The 23,147-nt window shown below is 60.2% G+C and overlaps 3 protein-coding genes across 3 annotated transcripts; 1 reads left to right on the top strand and 2 right to left on the bottom strand.

Moving 5' to 3' along the window:
• Window positions 1-323: 323 nt before the first annotated feature.
• Window positions 324-3,305, bottom strand: VOLCADRAFT_107167 (uncharacterized protein; the record flags this gene model as incomplete). Its single annotated transcript, XM_002956230.1, has 5 exons — window positions 324-1,579; window positions 1,826-2,081; window positions 2,441-2,629; window positions 2,984-3,144; window positions 3,250-3,305. The coding sequence occupies 5 exons, from the start codon at window positions 3,303-3,305 to the stop codon at window positions 961-963; spliced, it is 1,281 nt and encodes a 426-aa protein (XP_002956276.1). The 3' UTR covers window positions 324-960.
• A 529-nt stretch (window positions 3,306-3,834) lies between these two features.
• On the bottom strand, window positions 3,835-8,056 carry VOLCADRAFT_121504 (uncharacterized protein; the record flags this gene model as incomplete). Its single annotated transcript, XM_002956229.1, has 10 exons — window positions 3,835-4,511; window positions 4,716-4,804; window positions 5,508-5,687; window positions 6,234-6,473; window positions 6,809-6,880; window positions 7,110-7,197; window positions 7,498-7,563; window positions 7,639-7,694; window positions 7,769-7,897; window positions 8,012-8,056. 10 exons carry the CDS (start codon window positions 8,054-8,056, stop codon window positions 4,343-4,345), a joined length of 1,134 nt encoding a protein of 377 aa, XP_002956275.1. The 3' UTR covers window positions 3,835-4,342.
• A 243-nt stretch (window positions 8,057-8,299) lies between these two features.
• VOLCADRAFT_119339 (uncharacterized protein) lies at window positions 8,300-22,680 on the top strand (the record flags this gene model as incomplete). The annotated part of the gene is made up of 13 exons (XM_002956281.1): window positions 8,300-8,364; window positions 8,492-8,540; window positions 8,742-8,873; window positions 9,390-9,515; window positions 10,025-10,165; window positions 10,544-10,628; window positions 11,070-16,868; window positions 17,436-17,659; window positions 18,148-18,289; window positions 19,082-19,549; window positions 19,799-20,049; window positions 20,247-20,541; window positions 20,807-22,680. The coding sequence occupies 13 exons, from the start codon at window positions 8,300-8,302 to the stop codon at window positions 22,678-22,680; spliced, it is 9,651 nt and encodes a 3,216-aa protein (XP_002956327.1).
• Between the last annotated feature and the right edge of the window lie 467 nt (window positions 22,681-23,147).

The raw sequence follows: 23,147 nt of genomic DNA, 5'->3' as shown, positions 1-23,147 counted from the left end.
AAGCTGCCGGTTAATAGCTTGGAGATGCTAGTGAGCTGGATTATACGAGCGACTCCGCAAGGGTAGATATTGTCGTACATAACACGTAGGTGCATACCGTTTCCCCGTTAGGCGGAACATTTGTGAGTTTGCCAAGCCGCCGATTTAGGTGGTGGATACCCATACCATACGTGCATACAAGCTGTGCCTCACACAGCAGTCCGTCCACTGTAGGCGCTTTTGTAGGCGCGTTGCTCAAATCCTCGGCACAAGCCGAAACTATCGCGTTGTATGCGCGGTGGTTCAATGACAACTGCCCCTCCAGGTGAAAGCTGCATTCTCATCAAAGCTCTAGTCCTCAGAAATTGACAAAATTTGAGATATATCCGTCTCGCTTTGCCGTCTGAAACGGCTCCGGGACACCGCTAATGTCACACACAAGGGTACAACGTGCGCAAGGGTAAAACAGAAAAGTTGTAGAAAAAACCAGCAGAAACAACACCTGAACCGTCCATCTGCAATTTAAGTGGGGTTCCCATACATTGGAGTTCATGCCGGAGAAGGCAAAACAGCCCTCACACCTGTTGGTGACTTGGGGAGCAACCTTCGGTCCAGTAACAAAGTCCCAGGCAAGAGATAGGCGTGCCGAGCCGTCGCATCGAGCCTAACAGTAAGACACCGCAACCCCGCTTACCCGATGTTAAACAATACCTATACACCTACAATATATACAAAGCGGATAATCTGAAGTTATAGACGTCGCAGCCAAGCGGAATCACGAGCCTGGCCTTCCGAAATAGCCATCAAGAGAGATGCAAGAGGTCATATGTTGTAACACACGCACACACAAACGTATTCGCTGTCTCGCCTGGAAGAAAAGAGACTCCAGCGAAAGTTCTATGTGCATGTGAACAAAGGGTATCCCACGGCCTCGAAGGCCAACAACAGTACCCGGCATGCTGACAAACCTGATCCCTTTGCCTACTCACGGTCTTCCTCAGGTCGGTCCCGTTGCCGCCGCCGATACCCCTCCTCCTTCCCCGCATCCCGCACGCCTCGGTCCTCCCTCTCCCGCCGCTCACGCTTCTGATCCTTCCCCTCCCGCTCCTGCTCACGCTTCTTGTCCAAGCCCCGTTCCCGTTCCCATTCCCGTTCCCGGCCCCGTTCCCGCTCAGGCTCGCGGTAGCGGTCGCGAACCTGCCGCCGTTCCCCGCCACCGTCGTCCCTGTCCCTGCCCCGCTCCTTCCCTCGATCCCACTCACGCTCCTTTCCACGTTCCCGCTCGTGCTCACGTTCCCTCTCCCGTTCGCGTTCGCGCTCCTTCTCCCGCCACCGCTCGCGGTCATACTCCTCCGCCCTATCCTCATCACCGCCGCGATCTCGCCGTTCACGCTGTCGTCGCCGTTGGCGCTCCTCCGTGGCGGCATCCTCCTCCAGCTTCTCCTCCTCATAGCCTCCACGGCCTCCACGCCGCTCCCGCAGAGAAACGTCCTCATCCGCCTCCGCCTGTCGTTGCCGCTCCCGTCGCCGCTCGCCCTCCTCACGTGCATACTTGTCCCGACCGCGCGCGTCCTCTGCAACCGGGCCATCTTTGCGCCCCCTTTCCAACTCCGGCTCGTGGTGGCGCGCAGGCTGCTCCTTCGGATAGCCGCCTTCTGCGTTCTGTGCCGCCTCCACCGCCTTCACTTGCTCCCGCCGTCGCTTCAGCTTCCGCTCGCCGCCTTCCGAGTCGCTACCGCTGCTGCCACCGCTATCGCTGCTGCTGCTGCCGCTATTGTCATGACTCCGCTTCCGCCGCTTCTGCTTATCCTTCTTGCCCTCGCCCCGCTCCTTTTCCCTTCCGGACCGCTTTTGCTTTTCCTTTTTGCCTTCCTTTTTGGAGCGTTTGCTCTTCTTCTTCGAGTCCTTCTTGCGTTTCTTCTTATCTGCGCTGCTGCTACGCTTGCGCTTTCGGGTGCCACCGCTGCTGCCAGAGTCCGCGTCCGAGTCCGCGCCGCGGCCCCCTGGCGCCCCTGAGTCGCTACTGCTGCTGCCCCCCAGATCTGAAGAGTCCAGGGATGATACTTCATCTAGGTCAGGAAGCAGAGCGCGCATGCTGGCAGCTGCGGATGGCACACGGCGCACGGGCGCGATGGTGCACACGGCAAAATAATACAGCACAATTAGAATGGGTCGGAAGGTCAACAAGCGGCTATCAGCGGGGTCTCAGCGAGTGGCATTCAAGTACGTAGACAGACAGGGAGGGGGGATGGGAGAGAAGCTGGCAAGCACGGACCGGTTCAGAGGGGCTAACTGCCATAATGCAACTTCCTGACGCCTGGTTAAGTCGTCTTATGCATGTCCGTGTCCTGCTATGGCCGCTATGTATTTGGACCGGTAGCCTGCTGCCGCCCCGCAGCTGTCTGTCTGGCAGTATCGTGGCAGTCTCGTCTGCCGCGTTCGGACTTCCACCACCACGCACCTGCAACCGCCGCGTCCAGGTCGCCGATGTCCCCCGCGTGCCCCGAGACACCGTTCTTGCACTTTTTCGTGAGGTGCCCTAGCCCACCGCAGATCTTGCAGGCGCCGCGGGTGGCGTTGCCGGTAGCTCCCTGCGACTTGGCAAGCGCCAACAGCCCCTGCAGATCCGTCGCCTTGGGCTGGTAGCCGGCTGGATGCAGGCATGGACAGCGCATAACAGCAATGCAAGGTGTAAAAGGACGTAGAAGAGGAAAGGAATTCATTTCGGAGTGGTTTCGGAGTGGTTTCGGTTCAGCTGTCGGTTAAGGACGAGAACTCGTTCCTGTATGGGAAATGCGCGCTGGCGGAGTCTTCGGCTTTTGGGCATAGGCCTATTGATTATAATTAGGAAGCGGTATATGCAGTGCCAAGGCGCTTTACAAGGTGTGCACGAGAAGCGGCACGGGGTGGGGTTGACGCGAAGGAGCTGTTGGGGGGGAGTCTGGGAAAAGTGTCACGGACTCAGGTTGGAGACACCGCCGTACAATTCGCTCGCACGACTTACATGCCTCGATAAGCTGCTGCGCACGCTCCATGCGCTGCGCCTTGTATCCACCCCCATATGAAGGCGCGCGAAGAGTCGCTTCAATGGCTGAGTTTGTTCCCTTCTGCTCACTCTCAATACCGATAACATTGTTCCACATAGAGTTGCCCTGAAGGGCCGTACTGTGTGTGGATAAAGGGGAAACAGCACAAGAGACATGTGTTGGCGTAGAAGGACTAAGGGCGACATTGCAACCAACGGTCCCATGTGCTAACAGAGCTGCTCACCTCGTGCGAACACGATTGTACTGAGCCTTTAGCTGTGCAATACCGCGCGTCGCCATCCTTGCTGTGTGAAGGCAAATAAATTAGATGCCAGAACGGGCTAGGAAAGCTTAAGCCAGCAGCAAAATGAGCACACACAAATAGAAACGCTAAGTATTCCAACAATTTCTCAGATCAGCATTGTCTCTAGCATTAAGCTCCAGCTTTCGGGACCGTCGACATTTCCGAATTACGAGAACGGGAAGGAAATATAACTTTGCGCAAAAAGTTCACGGAGAAATTGGCAAGGTTATCTAATAGATATCATGGGGGGCTGGCTGTAAACCCCACCCAGCCACGGCAGAGCGACGGTAGGGCCACCCTGGAGCTGACAGTTAGTAGCGGTAGCACCGCTAACAAATATTACAGGGCCTTCGTCCTTTCCGCGATTCAATTCTACTGGTGCTGGCCGTGTGATTGCTCATACTAGATTTTCCTATGACCTTGAAACATCCTATGCTAACGTTGCTGTAATCTGAGTCAAGGGCGCAACCACAGTTGCCGGTGAGATGCAACCGTAACCACCTCAGGACAAGCGCAAAGTTGGATGACGTATGGAAACTTTACATTAAATGTATCCATTAACGTTGTCCATCAAAGCCCTGGCAACTAGCTCGGACTCAGTCAACACGCATGCATGGCCCAAGGTCTTACAGTTCGTGCTGACATGTTGCTGAACGGGCCAAACCGGGCTGGCTTGCTGGGTAGCAGAGGTGGGAATTATAATTGCGGCAAGCATTCACCCATGGTGTGTGTATGTGTCTCTGATTTTCGCGCTCGTCCCACCCGTTCTTGGCCAAACATTCCCGTAAGAGGGAGAGACAAAAATTTTGGCATTAAAAGGTAAGATGGAAGGTTTGGCATTATGGCCGTGAGCTCCTCTAAAAACACCGCAATGGACTGTACATGACATATGGCACATGGCCGCGAAGTCACCACAAAGCCACGTTTGGGACACAATTATATTGGACGTATGGGTCCCTCCATACCCACAATGCAAGACCACTGGATCGCACGCCACAAGCAGCCTGCCAAGGCCGCGTTCTACGGCCCTTCCCTAGAGCAGGAGTTCGGCAATCTGCACGGCGTTGAGTGCAGCGCCTTTCTTGATCTGATCACCGCACACAAACAGGTCCAGGCCTTTCTTGTCATCACGGGAAATGTCGCGGCGCACGCGGCCGACTAGCACGTTGTCTTTGCTGGTCGCGTCCAGAGGTGTCGGGAAACTGCACAAAGCACACCAAGGAAAATTAAGTCTTCGGCTCTTCATAAACCAAAATCACAGACCCCGCTGTTCAAGACATGTCCTGTAAAGTACGGGAGGAACACCGGCCCCATGCATATATCACTAACGAGACCGGTAAACGCCACAAGGCAATAACGCCACATCGTTTTCCGTGCCATTCAGCGCATGCTTACGCAACACTCACCGGTTGTTTTGGCGGTCGTTGATGATCGACACTCCTGGGAAAGCGGCCAGGGCCTCCAGGGCTTGTGCCTCAGAGATGTCGTTCTCGAACTACATAGGTAGCATAGGACAACACCAAAAGCAGTCAAGCGTCTATGGATTCCCCACCAACTCCGATCAACACCACCCTCCGGAGCAGTGAGCACGTCGGGATCACATCGCATTTCTCTTTCAAAACTGCGTGCAAGCGTATTCCTCATCCCAAAGCAAATGCTTTTCATCTAATCGACAATCTCTTCATCATCGTCGAATAGGTTGGAGCACGTTTGCCCGTACGCCGCCAGATAGCTTGCAAGCCGCCGCGTACATATAATAACATAGAGCCTGAGAAGTCGAGCAGCCAAACGCTCGCCATGCTAGAACCAGCCATGACATCTTTTAGCATGCAACTCGTATGTCAAGGAACACGTGCTGCATCTCCATCCGGTATCAAGCCCCGCCCGGTAAACACGATACGGAGCCATCCACAACTTTTGTAGCTAGCTCCACCTTTATACACCCATTTTCCACATTTTACCCTCTTTTTATGGGTACACGATCAGTGCATACACAGGGCTTTATCATGCACGGATGCACGATCAGCCATTTCAACACTCGAGCTACACAGCGCAAGTTACGTGACTCCCTGCCCCCTCTCTTTCCAACCAAAAGCTGAACCAACTTGAGTCTTCAGTCTAGACACTATCTATGAACCTCGTGAGTTTCGTGGATGGTGGACCATGGTGCTCATCCTGACGGCCCGTTGCCAGCTTACCTCGAGGTTGATGGACTCGGCGTGAGCGCGCATGATGGGCACACGCACGCAAGTAGCGGTGATGCGCACTGATGGGAAGTTCCAAATCTTGCGAGTCTCCTTGACCAGCTTCATCTCCTCCTCGTTGTAGCCCAAATCAACGTCCATGCCGCTGTTGTGGCTGAACAGGTTGAAGGCATACTGCAAGGCAAAACAGCCCCCGAGATTTAAACATGTGAAAATTTCCGCATACCGTGCAATTGTTTGCTGGCCCATGCGAGGCGGAGAAGCGCGCAACAATCCATGTAAACATATCATTAATCCTCCGTGCTCCTCTACCCTGCCAACATGCAGGAACGTCGAGGGAAGCCGTGCAGTGAATATTTCACCTGATACTACTCTGGAAGCACGTCGCTCGGCATCTTCTGCCCTGTTTTCCCTCGTAATTACGATACCGAACTATCCACATTTTCGGAGCTAGCTCCACCTTAACACCCATGTTCTGTCTTCTGTCATTTCTCAAATCTGTGAACTCTCCCCCCATTCGTTGGATTCCCATGCGCCAAGATTCCAGATCGCTTACCCCAAAAACGTTGAAGCGTGCATTTCAATCCCTTCACCGCTGTTGCTTCCCGTGATCACCTTTCCCGCCCGCATCATCTTCTTCCCCTGATAGGAAAAACCCGCTTCGCTACCAAGGTGGGAACGGGGCCCTGCTTCCATACCTCCATTTTGCTTTGCACGCACCTGCTGTGGGAAAATCTTTGGCTGGGCTGGCTTGCCATCCAGAACGTCCCGGGTCTGCTGCCGAAGCTCCTCCATGGCCGCGGCACCAGCCCCCGATGCGGCTTGGTAGGTCGACACGCACATGCGCTTGACTGTGGCCAGTCGGTGCAACGGCGTCACGGCCATTAAGGCAATGATGGTGGAGCAGTTCGGGTTGGCGATGATGGCACCGCCCTTGCCAACCTTGATGTGGGACATGGCCTAAGATTGGGCGGCACATGCATGGAAGGAGGACCTGGTTGCCGCTTTGCATGGAGGAAACAACCAGAAGCTGGGATGGGCCGCGCCGTTCTGACGTGGGGTAAATGGACATGTTTACGTGTTTTTGGCGCCGTGGTCTCCCTGCCGCAATGTGTCAACCCTGTCGACGTCCATCCAGTCGTTGTTGACGGATCCAAACTGCTCAAGCCCCGCTAACCCGGAAGCTGCAAACCTCAACCTCAACAACCGGACTGCTTTACAAGAAGTGCGTGCTACTGAATTCTTGATGTCGTTTCCCACACCATTCGCCCAACCCAGGAACAAAAGCGACCCACCTCTGGGTTGACCTCCGGAATGACAAGCGGCACACCCTCCGTCATGCGGAATGCCGAGCTGTTGTCCACAACCTGTTCGGTGGACAGCAGCAGACCCAGGTATATAGTGGACAGGGAAATAAACATTTGGGATGAGCAAGGGACCCTTACAACACAGTACATACAGGGAGACAAGATTGTAAGGGGACCCATTTTCCTCTGAACGGAGAAGTTTGCTACCGCGGAGCTTCTGACCCCGGATGATGACACCTGATGAGTTGAAACCCACAATCCAATCCCCGTCCTTAGCCCACAAGCTCACAATAGCGCCATCCTTGGCGGCGATAGGCCCAAACTTCTTGCTGATCGAGCCGCCAGCGCTAAGGAGGGCGATGTCCACGTCCTTGAAGCTGCAAAAAAGGGGCGGGGTGGGGGTTGTGAAACGCCCTTCAGTCCGTAACTGTGCCACATACCGACCCAAATCAAAATTGCAATATTGGAATCCACATGACGGCGAAGGTGGCGTCACAGTCAGATGAAAGCATGGTGGCTTGCATCAAGTTCACATGCTACCGGGGGAAGCGATTCCAAAACGATCTAAAAAATTCCATGCGTATAGCATTAAAGCAATACATAGCAGTATGAATTTGAGCAATTTGCACCAACCTTCGCCCAAATGAGCACTTTTAGACCCTCGCTAGAAAGCGTACCTGTTCTCCGTCAGCTCCTCAACTGTATACGTGTGGCCCTCAAACTCCTGCTTTTGTCCCGCAGATCTGGAAGCAAGATCAGGCAAGCGGTTCTCGAGTCAGCCCTTGCACGATACGCCGCCGTCACAACCGCATACCTACCTAGCCGAGGCAAGCAGCTTGATGTTGCTATAAGGAAAATTGCGCTCCCTCAGGACCTGTGGCAAGGGTATAGTCCGGGGCTGAAGTCATGACTTGCATAGATGGAGGGGCGGTAAAACTTGGTTCTCACCGTCAGGAACTCCTGGCCGACAGCACCGGTCACGCCAACGACAGCCACACGAGGGCCATCAGCTGTCTTGGCAGCCCTTACAACCGCTACGCGAGCCCGAGATACACGCCGGCAGGTGCCAGCGCGAGCCTGCAGGCAACGACCGTTGGCAAGCTGCATGGTGATCACAGAAGACACAGCTAGTCGGTTTCCATAAAGGGTTAAAATGATGGAGACAATTCGTTTTTCTTTTGCTCCGCGTACGGCGCGGGCGGAGGTGGACAAGAAGGCAACTTCCTCAACTGTCATACTGCACACATATGATTATTCGTTGCGTACTTTTTTGAAGACACATTCGTTACATTTACGAAAACCGACCTATCAGTCCCGTTTGACTATCCGCGTCCCGTTATTTGTGTGCACTTAACGCAAACTTGTTTCAGATATGAGTGAGAAAAAAATTGCATCTTTTATTGCAATGGCTTTGTTTCATAGCTTCAAGGCCATGTGATAACTGCAGACTTGGTCAGGTAGCTAGGACGGGGCACCCGAATGGCAGCTGGCACGCCTGACGATAAGTTCCAAAAGCTACGCGAGGAGAATGAGCGACGTCGCAAGTGAGAAGCGTGTGATAGCGTTCCATCTAAAGGCGGACGCTTCAAATGGGCCTGCGTTGGGATTTGCCAGAAGCAGTCTGGGCTGAGACAGCTAGTAACTCTCCAGCGATAACGCTCCCGGCTGCAGGAAGAAAGAAGAGGAAGAAAAACGGCGAAAACAGGAGGACGAACAGAAGGTGAAGCTAAGGAACATGGGGGTTAGGGCTCAGGTCGTTAATTTATTGGGTTTCTCGTCCCCTCGGCCGCGTGAAGGCGGCGTGGTAGGACTTTCCCTTGCACAGCTACGACATAACGGCATCCCGCCACTTCAATGGCACATAGTACTGGCTCCCTACCTGCTACCGCTTACCGTACCAGCCCGTGGTTCGATGCCGCAGGCGAAAGAGGCTCTGGAGCGCAGGCGTCAGGAGCGTTTGGAGCAGGATGAACGCATGCGCAAGCCATGGCAGCAGCCTCCCGCTCCTAAGAAACCCATCTTGCGGAAAGGAGCCAAGCAAAAGCCTGTGCAGGTGGGATTGAAGGAATGCCAAGGTGTTCCTAGGGGAGTCACACATATAAAAACGCGGGAAGTGTGAACCGGGAACCGATTTCCCAACTCGGTACGAGAAACCACAAAGGTTAAAAAGTCTCTTCCCCTTGCCTTCCAAGGGGAATCATGCTTGCAAAGGCGATGCAAAAGCCGGCATGATCCAGAATGCAGAGCCTGGCACATCGGCGGGCGGGGCATGTCCGGCACTGTGTATGTCGCCCTGTAGCTTCGTCGGATTGCAGCCCAATTCAACGTCTCATCGCGCATCGTTGTGCCATGCGGACTTTGGCGCAACGCACCTTTCCCTGATTGTTCGAAAGTGACCGATACGCATATATACTAGCGAATGGTGACAGCAGTAATAGGACCCTGGGGGGCCTCCGTGGCGCCTTGCTGTGTCTAACACCAATGCCGCTTCCCTTCCCTGATGCCGTGCCCCACGACCCCGCGCGTTTCGCAATGCCATTCCCGTCTCCCGTGTGTTTCCGCTGCTTAGCCTGGCGGCAGCCCCTCTGTGGACCCCGTACGACAGTCCCAAGCGGAGGAGAAGAGGAAGGAGTGGCGGCAGGGGCTGCAGGACTTCATAAAGCAGCAGCGGCAGCAGGCGGCAGCAGCAAACAAGGTAAAAAGGCACGGGGAGCTTGTGGCTAGCCGCGCGCGTTTCACACAAGTCACCTCAGCAGCACGGGCTGCGCTTCCACTGCTTGCAGTCCATTAAGCACTGCAGGCTGGTTGAGTAAGGAGGTTGCCACCCGCGCGCCTGAAAAAAAGCGAAGCAGGGCTGGTTTAGGGATTGGGACCTTGAAACTTGGCCGTGCTGGAGGGTCTGAAGGAGACGTGCATATCAGGCATGCTGCACTATCCGGCAATGAAACAGGAAAACAGCCAAGACAAACAAACAAACTGAAAAAAACAAGCTCGTATTGAACGCGACCCGTGTACTCATTGCGTGCGTTCCCTGGAGCCTGGCTCCAGTCCTACCCTCTTGGGTATCCGTCCGTGGTGATGGGGCGTCCTAGGTATCGGATATCGGAGGCCCCGAAGACGAGGGCTGAGTGAGGGGTGAGGGGTTCCCGGGGAAGACGGAAAGACGTCGGGTTGCCTTTGCTGCACTTTGTGTTGCGCCGTCAGGCACCGGCTGCGGCGGCGCCGGCTGGCGTGACCCCCCCGGGGGCGGACGGAGCTGGCCCCGTGGTGCCGCTTACGTGGGAGGAGCTTCGAATGGCGGCTGAGGCGGGATTCGACGAGCTGCTGAGGCAACAGGAGTTGCAGGTAGGTTGGGACGGGGTGGGAATCAAAAACTCCGCCGCCGTCGAAAGGGAATCCCGCGAAGGGAATGGGCTGGGGGTTAAGAAGAGGGGTAAAAAGAAAGACGATGGGGAGAGTCGGTGGGTGGGCAGTGGGCCATATCCCCGCGCGCGCGCGCGTCGATTAATACGCTTTGCTGGGAGGCACGGACGGGAGAGGCCTTTGCTTTCCAGAGCAGCTTTGGGCTGGGAGTGTGTTTTCGCCTGGGGACCGAGGGGTCCTGGGAGGGATGCTGTTCGTCAGGGGAGGGGAACATCCATCCATCCATCCGTCGTCTGATGGCTGCTGTTTCCCCCCGCCGTGGTTCGTCTCTTCCTCCCCACCCCCACCCCCGCCTTGCAGGCGGAGCAGCGTGCAGCAGAGGAGCCGACCTCGCGCGCAGCTCGTCATCGGTCGCCCTTTAAGAGTCCTTTTCGCGGTGCTCCGGGTGAGTGCAGTGAGGTTGGGGGTGAGGTTGGCGGTCAGTGCGGTGAGTACGGTATGCGACGGCTGATGCGGCTGGTGGATGGGCTAGTAGGCGCAAGGGAGGAAGAAACGGTTTCGGAGCCAACACGGAAAGAACCAAACAGATGATGGCAAGCAGGCGGAGGAGAGGAGGGTTCAGGAATTACCACAAGAACTGGATGCGGGGGGCGCGGAGGGAGCTTCGGAGTTGGTGGATGAATTTGCGACCACATGCGCCCACACACGCGGCGCGGCGCACCATCAAGACGTCCCCTAAGCGGGGCCTCTCCTTCAAGCCCGTTTTGAACCCTCCTCCCACCACGACACCAACATCGCGTTTTGTGCCTACCTGCCTTCCTGCCTGCCTGCCCCTCACGCCCAACACTCCCCACAAAAACAACCACCCGTTGCCTCGCTTCCTCAGCTCCGCCGCAAGAAACAGTCCAAGTGGCGCTCGTCCCAACGCAGCAATACAACAGTAACGGTGTGGCGGCACCGGCCGCGGTGGCAGCTGCGACCCACGGGTCACCCCGCCCTTCACCACGCCAGATGGTGCCAGATTCCGGTAGCGGCTCTGCTGCCGCTGCCCAGCGTGGTAGCTATAAGTACAATGACGACCAGGGCCCAAATGGGTCATCGGCAACACCCGTCCGGCCGTCGGTGCCGCTGCCGCCGTCGCCAAACCAGCACCAACAGCACCAACAGCACCAGCAGCACCAGCAGGCCCAAAGGGGAGCCAATGCCAGCAACGGCTCTGATAGCCGTCCGCAACAACATTCACCCGATGCGGCCACGGGGGGCGACTCGGCCTTCGAGGGGACTCCGGAGGCGGTGCTGTACCCGCCCTTCCCCGCAGACAGAAACCCTCAAGGCAGCTTGGGTAGTTTGGCAGGTGGCGGCGAGGGTGTTGTTACTGGCGACGCGCAGCTCGCCGCCGCCGCCGGTGGAGGCAGTCTCGGCGGAAGTGGGTTCGGGGGAGCTGGGAGCGTGACAAGCTCTGGCGGTTTGCGTCGTGGCGTGACGTCGACGGCGCGACACCGGGCTGCACCGGTGGACCCGACGTCGCTGGACATGGCTGAGCGATCGGCGGCGCCTGCTGAAGCTGCCAGTGACCCATGGGTCGCTGGGGCGCCGCCGTTGCCGCCGGACGAAGACGGCTTGGACGACTCTGCTGCCGCGTCGCCGCGCGTCTCGCCGCGAAGTCCCACTGGGCGCCGGGCTCCTCTTCCCGGGCCTTATGACGCGGGTTCGCAACAGCAATGGCCGCCGCAGGCAGCGGTAACGGAGCCGTACGCCCCGGCGGGGGCGGCGGCAGTGGCGGCGGGGTCACGTGCGCAGCTGGGAATTCCGTATGATCCGTTGGAGGCAAGCCTTCAGGCGGAGGAAACACTGGCGGCGCAACAGCATGCCGAGGGATTTCGGCTGTCATCGCCGCGCTCCTCCGGAAGCTTGCCACCGCCCGCTGTTGACCAACCGCCGGCACTTCAGCCGCCGCAATCTCAGCAGCCTGCTGCCCGACAGGACCAGCGCCACCACGCGCGTCGAGGCTGGGGCATGCCAGCTCAGCAGCCGCCGCCGCAGCCCTCTGCCGCTGCCTCCGCTGGTAATGGTGCGCACTTGCCCGCCGATCCGTCGCCGCCGCCGTGGGTGCTCAACGGCGCCGCCGCCGTGGGCGCGTCGGCGGCTGCGGTGCCGGCGACGGCGCAATGGGGCTCAAATTCGGTAGAGGCATCAGAGGTGCCTTCCAAGTCGGGTTTCGGTGCCGAGTTTGGGATGGCAGCGGCGTACGGCAGCGGCGGCGGCGCGGCGTCTGCAGCAGAGCTCCCGTTGCGGTCCGATGCGGGGCCAGCTTTGCACCAGGCTCCGTCACCAGCGGCGATTCGACACAGCGTAGCCGTCGGCGATAGCGGCGGACCTGACATGTGGCAGCGGGAGTCTGTCGTACTGCTGAATGGCTCCCCGCAGTACGGCTCGCCGCCGCGTCCGCTATCCGCCGTCAGCCCATCTCCCCCGCCGGATCCACCTGACGTGCCGCTGCCGCCGCAACTCCCTGTGCCATCATCGTCGTCGCCGTCGTCGTCACCGCGTCCGGATGATGAGGGGTCCGATGGCCGGCTGGCGGACCGGACAGCTGCGACCCGTGGGTCGGCGGCCTCGCCGCAGCAGGGTCCAACCACCTCTCCTGGAGCGGTTGGAGTCGCTCCAAGGGCCGCGACTTCCCGTGTGGACGTCAGCGGTGACCTGGTGCGATTCTCCTCCCCCCCGGGACCTAGCAGCCGTGCGCCTTCCGACGGCTCTGCCCACACAGGATCCCCACAACAACTTCAACCTGTGAGCCGCAGCCAGGAGCTGCAAAGAGCAGACGGCGCGCAGCAGCACACGCCGCCACAGCCCCTGCCACAGCAGCAACAGGATCAGCAACAGCAACAACAGCAACAGCAACAACAGGCGTTCGAACCTACTTTCCCCAGTGCCTCAAGCTCGGCATCCAACGTACCACCGGAGCCACCACAGGGTTTTTCAGCCGTACGGCAATCGCAGTCACAGCCGCAGGGCCCTTTACTCCTTCCGCCCATCGCTCCAGGAAGGCCGCTGTCTGGATCCGCCGCAGTCCGGCAGTCCAGCTCCGGCGTCCAGGTCGCCTCGGCTCCCCCGATCTCCCTCCCGCCGCTCGCCTCACAGGGCGGCGGACCCGCGGGTCACAGCGAGGGGGACAGGGATGCCGCCGCCGCCACAGCGGCGGTAATGCAGCTACAGCCGCCGCCGCCCTTCCGGGCGCCGTCACCGCCGGCGTCGCCGCCTCGAAGCAGCGGCGCCTCGCAGCGCTACCTCCGCCAGCACTCGTCGGCGTCTCTGCTGGCCGCCGGGGGGCCAGGTTCCAGCGGTGGCGGCGCCGCCGCCGTCACGGCGGCAGCGCGGCGGGCCTCCTCCGACGGGCAGAGCGTCACCGCTGCCGTCGCTGCCCCAGAACCAGCACTGTCTGGGGACGCAGGACACTTAGGAACACGACGCGACGCTGTGGCTGTAGCACCGGCTGCGGCTGCGGCGGCGCTACAGCTTCCGGAAGCGCAGCAGCTACAGCCGCAGCCACCAGCTTTGCCTAATGCGTGCCGGCCATTATCCCCGCCAGGCCCGCCGGGAGCCGCGTCTGCGCCAGGACAATCGCGACACGACCTGCAAGCACCGCCGCCGCCGCCGCCGCCACAGCAACAGCCGCCGCCGCCGCCGCAGCCACAGCAACAGCAGCCTTGCGTTGCGGCACAGGCGCAGGAGCCGGCGGGTAATCCGGAGCGCCATTCCGCTCCAGCTCGCCAAGCGAGTGCAGCGGCGACCGACGCTTTCGCTGCCGGAATACCCCGGAAAGCCGGCCTGGTGTCTAGAGCCCACGGCACCACTCCTACGACCCCTGCGGCAGGCGCCGCTCTAACGGCAGCGAATCGCCCGGCTATGCCAGCCATGACGGTGCGGCATACACGCCAGCAGACCCCGCAGCTACAACCACAGCCGCCGGCGCCGCCGCCGCAGCAGCAACGGATGCTCGCTTCCACGGAGCATCCTCAGGCGCAGCCGCAACCACTGCCTGCGTCTCCTTCTCAGCTACAGCCGATGGCGATGCAGCAACAACAAGAACAACAACAACAGCAGCAGCAGCAGCAGCAGCAACAACAGCTGCCGTACTCTACTGCAGCGCCCGTATCCTCACCAGACGTATCCTCATCAGGCATCCCAATGCAGCTGGAGCGGCTTGCAGCGGAGGGCAGCCCAACGGGAACTTCTAGAAGGTTCGACGGGGCCCCCATTGGGCCCAGATCGTCCCAGATGGGCTCACATGGCACGTCAGTTGACTGCCGTACCTCCGACAGAGCCGCACCTCCTGTGGTCGCAGAGGAGTCGAGCGAGTTCGGCACGAGCTGCGGCGCGGCTGGACTCGCCAGCTCCGCCGCCGTCGCCGCCGCCCCTGCAGCGGCTGCTGTCGACAATGGGCTTGTGTACGGCAGGGCGGAGGACGCGCAGGCAGCGGCGGACGTGGAGTTGGAAGGAGACGGAGATTTGGAGGTCGAGGTGGAGGTGGAAGCGGAGGATTCTGCCGCTGCCATCATGGACGGTGGCGGCGGCGGCGGCGGCATCAGCGGCGTACGGATGGACGCCGCGATGGACAGCTCCCTGGAGCGCCCTCCTGGAACCGCGGAAGGTAGCGTCCTGACGGGCAGCCACATCTCCGCAAGGCCCTGGTCGGGGCCAAGTTCCGGTGGCCTCGGTGGCGGCGGCGGCCGGATCGCCGGATCCGGCTACCAGACCGCCCTCCTGGACGACTCCGTCTCCAGTTTCGGCTTTCGGCTCCATTCCGCGCCCACCTCACGTCCCACCTCGTCGTCGGCGTCAGCATCTGCGTCATGTGTGCCGTTAGCGCCGTCGTCGCCATCGTCCCTAGTCTACCCAGCGACGCTGCCGCCGTCGCCATCGCGGCGGGCTGCTGCCTCCACCGGCGGCGCCGCCAAGGCAACGGTGCCTAACGGTGGCCCGTTGAGTTCGGCCGTTGGGATGCCATCGCGGTCTGGGACGTGGAAGGAGCCGAACGGCGCAGAGGGTCCTCCACTGAATGCGGTGCCGCATTCAGCGTGCGAATCATCCGTGACGAGGGACACCGTCAGGCGGAGCAAGGGCCCAACGGGTCCCGGTCTCGGAGCGACCCGCGGGTCAGCTGTTACAACGAACCTTGCACCTCGCAATGGCGTTGCCGCCACTGGTGCTGCTGGTGCTCCTCCTGCTCCTCCTGGTCCTCTTGCTGTAGCGCCTAACAGCTTTCAGGTTCTTCAGCGGCCAGCTGGCGGTAGAGTCAGCGGCGGCGGTTACATGTACGGAAATCCGGACGACGCCGACGGCGGTGGGGAAGGACAGCCTTTTGTTGAGGAGCCCGTCGATGAACCTGACGGCCTGTACGACGGCGGCAGCGGCGACGCAGCGACAGCGGTTGGGGGTTCTGATGCAGCGGACGGCGTCCAGGCGCCGTCTGCAACTGCTGCTGCAGATCCGGATCTCGATGCGCTGATGCGTGAGATCCAAGAGCTGTCGGCGCTTCGTAAGGCCCTCAAAGCGGAGTTTGAGATCATGGGACATGGGGACGCGGTCGCCGGGCTCAGGACGCTGTCCGCCAACTTCATGGAGCTGTCGCCGCCGGCGGCGGCGGCGGCGGCGGCGACGGACGCCGGTGGCGGCGGCGGCGGCCATGACGCAGGACCGTCGCCGTTACCGCCGCCGCCGCCGCATCTGGGACCCGAACCATTGCTTCAATGGAATCTTCCCGGCCAGCCCGCCGTGCAGGGACCGATTGTTGCCAAAGCCGCCGCTGCGCCAATCACGGCAGCGGCGACGGCTGCGGTGCCCGTGCCTTCTGCTGTGCTTCAGCACATGCACCCGCTTGCGCAGCAACAGACGTCGCCGCCGCTCCCCAATGCTCAGTACAGCCACTCCCACTCTCAGCAACAGACGCCGCTGCTGCCGCCGCCGCCACAGCAGCACCACCAAAACCACGATCTGGTCGCGGCGGCGGCGATTCAACGGCATTCCGCGCCGCACCCGCCAGCCCCGGGGGCAGGAGGACCGCCGCCGCCGTCGCTACAGCCTACGATGGCGGTAAATCCTCCTAGCGCTTTCCCAGCTCATTCAGTGACGCCCGATGGCTTCCCGATGGCATTTCCGCCAGGGGCGGAGCTGGGCCGCCCTGCCGTACAAGTTCAGGGACATGGCAATCATCCAGACGGTTGGACCGCAGCGGTGCCGGCGGTAGTACCTGCTACTGCTACTGCTACTGCCGTGCTAGCGGCGGCACCGGCGGTAGCTCCCTCCGGCGGTGCGGAGGACGGCCAAGGCGGTTCCTTCGCTTTTGCGTCGCCGGCTGCGCCAGCCCTTGACAGCGTTGGCCTCATCGCCGGCGGCGGCGTAGAGATGCCCGTACAGCACGTGCAGCCCGCGGCGCTGGTGCGGGCGCCAGCGGCGGCGTCAGCGCCAGGTCATCAACCGCTACAACCGCTACAATGGACGATACCCGTAAGTGGCGGCGACATGGCCGCCGTGCCGCCGTCGACGTCAGGTAGCGCCGGGGCAACCCCCCGCAAGGCGGCGGCTGCGTCGTCGCCGCCGCCGCCGCAGCAGCAGCAGCAGCAACAGCCCAAGCGGTCACCTTCTGGCGGCGGCTACTCGGTGCCTGCCGTAGCTGCTGCAGGTGAGTCGTACTGCCTTGTGAGTGGCAAAAGTGGTTTCGGCGCAGCCCTGGCCTCCATCGCGAGATTGACTTTAGTCCGCCGCGCGCCCTTAAGTGACAGCAACCCAGAAGACATTGGATTTTGACATTTATTCGCAAGCCCGCATGCGTGCGTGCGTATGTATGTGCCTGCCTGCCGTAACGATGAAGGCTTCGCAGCGCGTAAGGGTAGAAAGCATCGCCAACGTGAAATTAAAATAAAATAAAAGGAGCGCGTCGCCTGTCACCCCGTCCTATTGCGTCCGTGATCATTGCCTTTCCTTTTTTTCCCACGCAGCCTCACCCGTGGCACGGTGTCCCCGACTATTTCGCCGTTCATGCACGGACCCACGGGTCTGATGGGGGGACTGTCCTGGGGTTGTGATTTCCGTGTCTGTCAACCCCCCTTTACCCCGTTCCCTTTTTACTCGTCTGTGGTTCGTCTTTACCCGGCCCCCGCTTCCTCTGCCGCTTCCTCTGCCGCTTCCTCTGCCGCTTCCTCTACCGCTTCCTCTGCCGCTTCCTCTACCGCTTCCTCTGCCGCTGCAGCTGTGGATAGTCCCGGGTCTGCATCTGGAGCTGGTGCAGCACGCCGCGCAGGCGGCATCGCAACGGCCCAAATGGCGGGAGGAACGGCACCGGTCGGCCGCCAAGCCGCCAACGCCAACGCTGCCGTCAGCGGCGGCGGTGGCGGCGGGGGCGGCCCGGTAGCAGCGGCGCCTGCGGAGCGGCCGTTGATAAACGAAGGCAGTTATGCGCAAGCTGCTGTGCAGGTGAAGATACAAAACATGACATAAGTATAAAAATGAAACAATGCATATATATAATAAAAGTTATAAAATATTATTGTATGATATAATGATAAATATGTAAGAAATTACACAAACGAGATAAAGCGATGGGCGTACATCTCTCTTTTTTCCTGTTTTTTCCACAAACTGGACATGCAGCACATTCCCTGCGTCCGGGTTGTGGCGTCTGGATGGATGTGGTTAGACGAAGAGAACGGCTGGTTTTAAATGAGAGATATATGCTGGGCAGCTCTTGGGGGGGAGTTGTGTAACAATTAAGCGAAAAAACATAGTCTCGTATTAGCCGTGCATACTTTTCATGGTACGATTAGTGGTGCTAGTAATAGTAGCAGCTATGCACAACTATGCGAACTGAGTTCTGCACTGTAATTGCCGTATTGCACACGTCACGAAGCGTGCACTTACGATGGTTTGTCGTACTGCATCTTTCCCGCGCGCACTCGGTACAGGCCCGTCAGCGCGCGGAGAGGGAGAGCGCGGCTCGAGAGGCCCTCCAGGCCGAATCTGCCGCCGCAAAGGCAGCCATCGCGCGGCGGAGCAAATCAGAGCGTACGGCAGTGGTAGCGGCGGCGTCGCCAACCGCTGGCGGCGGTAAGGACGCATCGCCGCTGGGGCCGAAAGCGCCGTCAACGATTGGATCGTATGTACGGCAGCCATCGCCGGCGCGGGTGCGTGCGCCAGCGGCAGCGCCAGCGGCAACGGCGGCGGCGGCGACGACAACGTCAGGGCGGGGCACCGGCAGTGGCGGCGGCGGCGGTAGCGGTGGGGATGGCGGCTACAGCGGCGGAAGCGGCGGCGTCTCCTCAACGGCGGTTTCCAATGCATCGGTATGGGAGGGGCCTTATGGGAGCGACGTCCCGCAGTATCCTGGGGAACGCTTCCTATGGAACGTTTTGAATGTTTACAGCCCTTCATTGATTCGTGTGCTTCTTACGTTGCATATATTTGAATACATGACACTCACAACGGTCAACGCACACTTCCTACGGCCAACGGTGTGTACGGCCGGTGCTCCCGTGCCCTAACGAGAAATTTACGAGACATTAACCTAGTAATAATATAATAATAAATATATAACAATTATTATAAAAACAATAAAATTATTATATATGATATCTCCCCCATTTATTATAATATTCATATGATATATATAAAAATAGATTTAATGATTTGTTATATAATAATAAACATATCATGGTTGCTAAATGGGCTATATTTTCTAACCCGCACCGCGGCCAAAAATATGATCTGGTCCACAGGAAATAACCCCCGTCGGCGCTGCTGGTTCCGGAGCGAAGCAGGCCTGGGGTACGCCATCAAGTACGGGACGGCCTTCCCGCATTCCCACGCCGCCCCGGGCTGCCGCTAGCATCGCTGCTGCAGGTGGCGGCGGCGGCGACGGTGTCCCTGCCCCGGCGGCGGCGGTGACGCCACCTCGACCTAGCCGCGAGGACTCGCTAGGGAGCGATTTTGATTTTCTGGAGCGGGCTTCGGATATCTCGGACACGGAAACAGACTCGCCAGAGGCGTACGGCGTCTTCTCGAAGGCGCCGCCGCCGCGACGGGAGGCATTCGCGTCGCCGCCGCCAGCGGGCGCGTCGCCGGCGGCTAGTACGGCCTATCGGGAACGTCTGGCGGAGGCGCGACCACACCCTCTACGAATTCCCTCTTCCGCCGCCGCGACGCCGATGGGCGGCGCCAGTACCGCCAGCACCGTCGCCAGCCGTGCCGTACCGACGGGAGGACGCGGTGGCGCGGCAGCGGCAGCGGGACCTGGCGCCGTACGACACGGCGGCAGGGGTCCGTCAACGCCCTTCACTGCGGCAATACGGGAGCTAATGGGTTTGCCAGGTAGGCAATGTCGTACAGCGCAGTACTGTGTCGTACAGCATTGAAATGGAGAAAAAACCGGGATGAGTTAAAAGCAACATCACGCAAGGTAGGACTCGAGCTATTGGAGAGAGCGGCGCTTGCGGAAACCCTTCCCCATCCTCTTTTCTCTCCCATTTTGATCCTGAGGTATCTGTCCGTCACGTATTTATACCATCCTGCGGCTGGTTTCGGGGCCGCGTTTTGTTTTATCCTACGTGTGACGTACAGGTTCGGCCCCGTTGGAGCAATCTCGTGCCGCCGCCGGCAAACAACAGCAACAGCAGCGGGGCCAGGCCTCGGTGCCCCAGGGCCGCGGGCAGCGGGGGGAAGGTGCGCCCCAGCAGCAGCAGCCGCAGCCGCCGCAGGGCGGTGGTGGCGGTGGTGGTGGTGGTGGTGGTGGGCCCATACGGCTGCTGTCCGAGGAGGAGGACAAGCTGCTGGCGTCGTTGAAACGACTAGACGCGGACATCCTACGAAGGGTGCGTGTGCGCGCCGTTGGGGGCCCAACTGGAACTTGGATTTGGATTTGGAGTTAAACTTGGATTTGGATTGGATTTGGTTTTTAGATCTTGGATTTGGTTCGGATTTGTGATTGACGTGGCCCGGCAGGACGCCTTCGTCTACCTTATTCTTCTCGATAAATGTATCCACTTTTTCTCCTCGCTCCGCCCCGCAGGGCCTTATGGCCGCCGGCATCATCAATGACCCCCTGCTGCAGCAGCAGCAGCAGCAGAACAGCGTTGCCGGGGGACCGCCGCCGCAGGCGGCGGCGGCGGCAGCAGTGGGCGCAGCGGCCAAGGGCAGCAGAGTTGCACCGCCACGCGCCGCCGCATCCAAGGCCGGCGGCGGTGCCGCGGCGGCGGCGGCGGCGGCCTCTCCGCCCCTTACAAATTCTCTCCAGCAGGACCAACTGCGGGAGAGCTTGGAGCGTTTGGATGTGCGGCTGGGGGCGTTACGGCGCAAGATGGAAGGTAAGAGGGGAGGCTTGAGTGGAGTCGTGCTACCGGGTCGTTATTGCAGTTGTCGGTTGTTAGGGTCTCATTTCAGTGCGTTTGCCAGACGCATTCTTGTTTGTTGTTGTAGTTGTAGTAGCTGTAGTTGTTGTAGTTATAGTTGTAGTTGTAGTTGTTGTTGTTGACGTCCTTGCTCACATGCCTCCTCTTCATGACACTGCTCCTACGGCGCATGACAAACGTTTTGTGGCAAATTACCTATCTCTATCTTTTGGACGCGCAGAGCGCGCGTGCAGCCTTGACAGCCCTGCGGCCGGTGGCGGCGGCGGCGGCGGCGGCGGCGCGCCTCGTCAAGATGCCGCACCGCTTTCAAGGGAGGAGCGTCGAGGCCCACCTGCCGCGTTGGCAAAGTCTCGTACGCCGACACCCAACAAGGCCAAAGCCATTCGCGACCAACGGCAGCAGCAGATGAGTGCCGGACAGGGCCCCACGCCGCCGCCGGCACGCGCTGCAGCGTTATCGTCGGCTGCGCCGCCACCCAAGCCAGCGTCAGCGCCCACGATGGGGACCATGGGCACTGCAGGGGCGGTGGCGGCGGCGGCGGCGGAGCCGTCGCTTCTCCAAGCACAGCAGCAGTTTCTGCAACCAGCGGCTGCTGCAGCCGCTGCCGGAGGCGGGGCCGGCAGCGGCGCCGCGCTGGCGGGAGCCCAGCCGTACGGCATGCCGCCACGTGCACCGGCCGCCAAGGCGCCGTCGAGTGCGCCGTCGGGTCCAGCGGTGGTGAACGCCGCCCAGCAGCAGCAGCAGCAGCAGCAGCAGCAGCAGCAACAACACCAGCAGCAGCAGCATTTCCAGCAACAACAGATGATGGCAGCGGCAGCGGCGGCGTTCGGTGGCATGCAGGGGTATCCCCCCGGCGGCGGCGGCGGCGGCATGATGCCCATGTTCGCTCCTCCTCCTCCTCCTTCGCAACAACAGCAGCAGCAGCAACAGCAGCAAGGATCAGGGCCAGCCGCAGGAGCACAGCAACAGGTGGCGTATGTTCCAGCAATGTTACCGAACGGGCAGATGGCGTTCGTACCGCAGTACATTCAACCTGGCGGCGGCGGCGGCGGCGGTGCCTCGGCCGCCGCCGGTGTTTTCCCAGGTTTCCTCCAAGGGGCGGCGGCGCCGGCGGTCGGATTTGGCCAGGCAGGGCCGGCGCAGCAGCCGATGATGCTGATGATGCCGACAGGGCAAATGATGCCGACAGGTACGACAGCGTTTTCGGGAATGCAGCCGATGCAGCAGCAGCAGCAACAGTACGGCGGTGCTGGGCCAATGCTGGCGTGGGGTCCTGGACCGGTACAGGTTGCGCCGCCGCCGCCGCAGCAGCAGCAGCAGCTGCAGCTGCAAAACGTGCCGTACGGTAGCGGCGGCGGTGCTGGCCCTAGCTTGTATTCCTTCGACCGCTCTGGGCCGTCTGGACACGGCGGCGGCGGGTACCGCCGTAGCTCTCAGGATGGTAGTACGGCAGGCGGGTACGGCCAACCGCAGCCGCCGCAACAGCAGCAGCAGCAGCCGGCGGCACCGACACTGCCGTACGCTACAGGTCCGCCACCTAGCGGCCCGATGCCGCATTACCAAAGCACGGTGATGCGGAGTCGAAGCATTGGCAGCCGAGACGGCGAGGCTGTGGCGGCGGCGGCCGCCGCCGTTGGTTTAATCAGCCCCCCTCAACAGCACCCCACATCCCAACACCAACATCACCAACACCACCAACATCACCAATATGACGCCCAACAGCACCAGCAACTACAAAACATGCAAATCCCGAGCCATGCATTCCCTGCCCAGCAGCAACATCACATGCCGTACGGTGACCAGTACGGCGCCGTACCGCAGCAAAGCCGTGATTCGTACAGCCAACAGCAGCACCAGCATAATCCCCATCCTCATTCTCATCCGGGTCAAGCACCATCATCAATATCACCATCACCATCATCATCAGGACACGGCACTTCCTCGCAACAGCACACTGTACAGGTCCAATCCTTCGGGCCTAACGGCAGCAGCCGCGGCCTGGGGGTGGCGGGTGGCTGGGGGCCGGGGGGGGCGGGAGGCGGAGAGGACGCGGGGGTTATTAAGGCAGTGAACTTGGGCTTGTTACTGTCTTAGAACACAAGCAGCATGTTGTACAGGTCGTACGAGCTCGTACATGTACTGCATTGAGCTGGCGATGTATTATGTTTCCTGCGAATGGGAGGGGGGATTTAGGTGTCCCGCCCTCCGTGCAGGGTAGGGTAAGGCAAGGCAAGGCAAGGTAGGGGCGGGAAGTGAATGAAATGACGCGCAGTGGGCTGCGGGCTTGGGGCTGTGTGTGGGGGGGGGGATATGGCTGGTGGGGGCAGCTAGCTCGGGCTGCAGATGGTGTTGCGGTTGGGGCTGCAGCGGCGGCGGCGGCGGCGGCGGCGGGGGGATCATATGATGCAAGAAACTCAGAAATGAATTGCCGGCATCCTTTTAAAAGTCCGAAGCCACCGCGGTAGTGCAGTGCGGGGGCGGGGCAATGCGTATAACTGTGTATGTGCATGCTGCGGGGAAGAACTGGAGGAGTGTGGTTGGGATTGATTTAGGAGCGGTAG

The sequence above is a fragment of the Volvox carteri genome (genome assembly GCF_000143455.1).
Source record: "Volvox carteri f. nagariensis unplaced genomic scaffold VOLCAscaffold_59, whole genome shotgun sequence".
Taxonomy (NCBI): domain Eukaryota; kingdom Viridiplantae; phylum Chlorophyta; class Chlorophyceae; order Chlamydomonadales; family Volvocaceae; genus Volvox; species Volvox carteri.
This window is presented reverse-complemented; position numbering and strand designations above follow the sequence as displayed.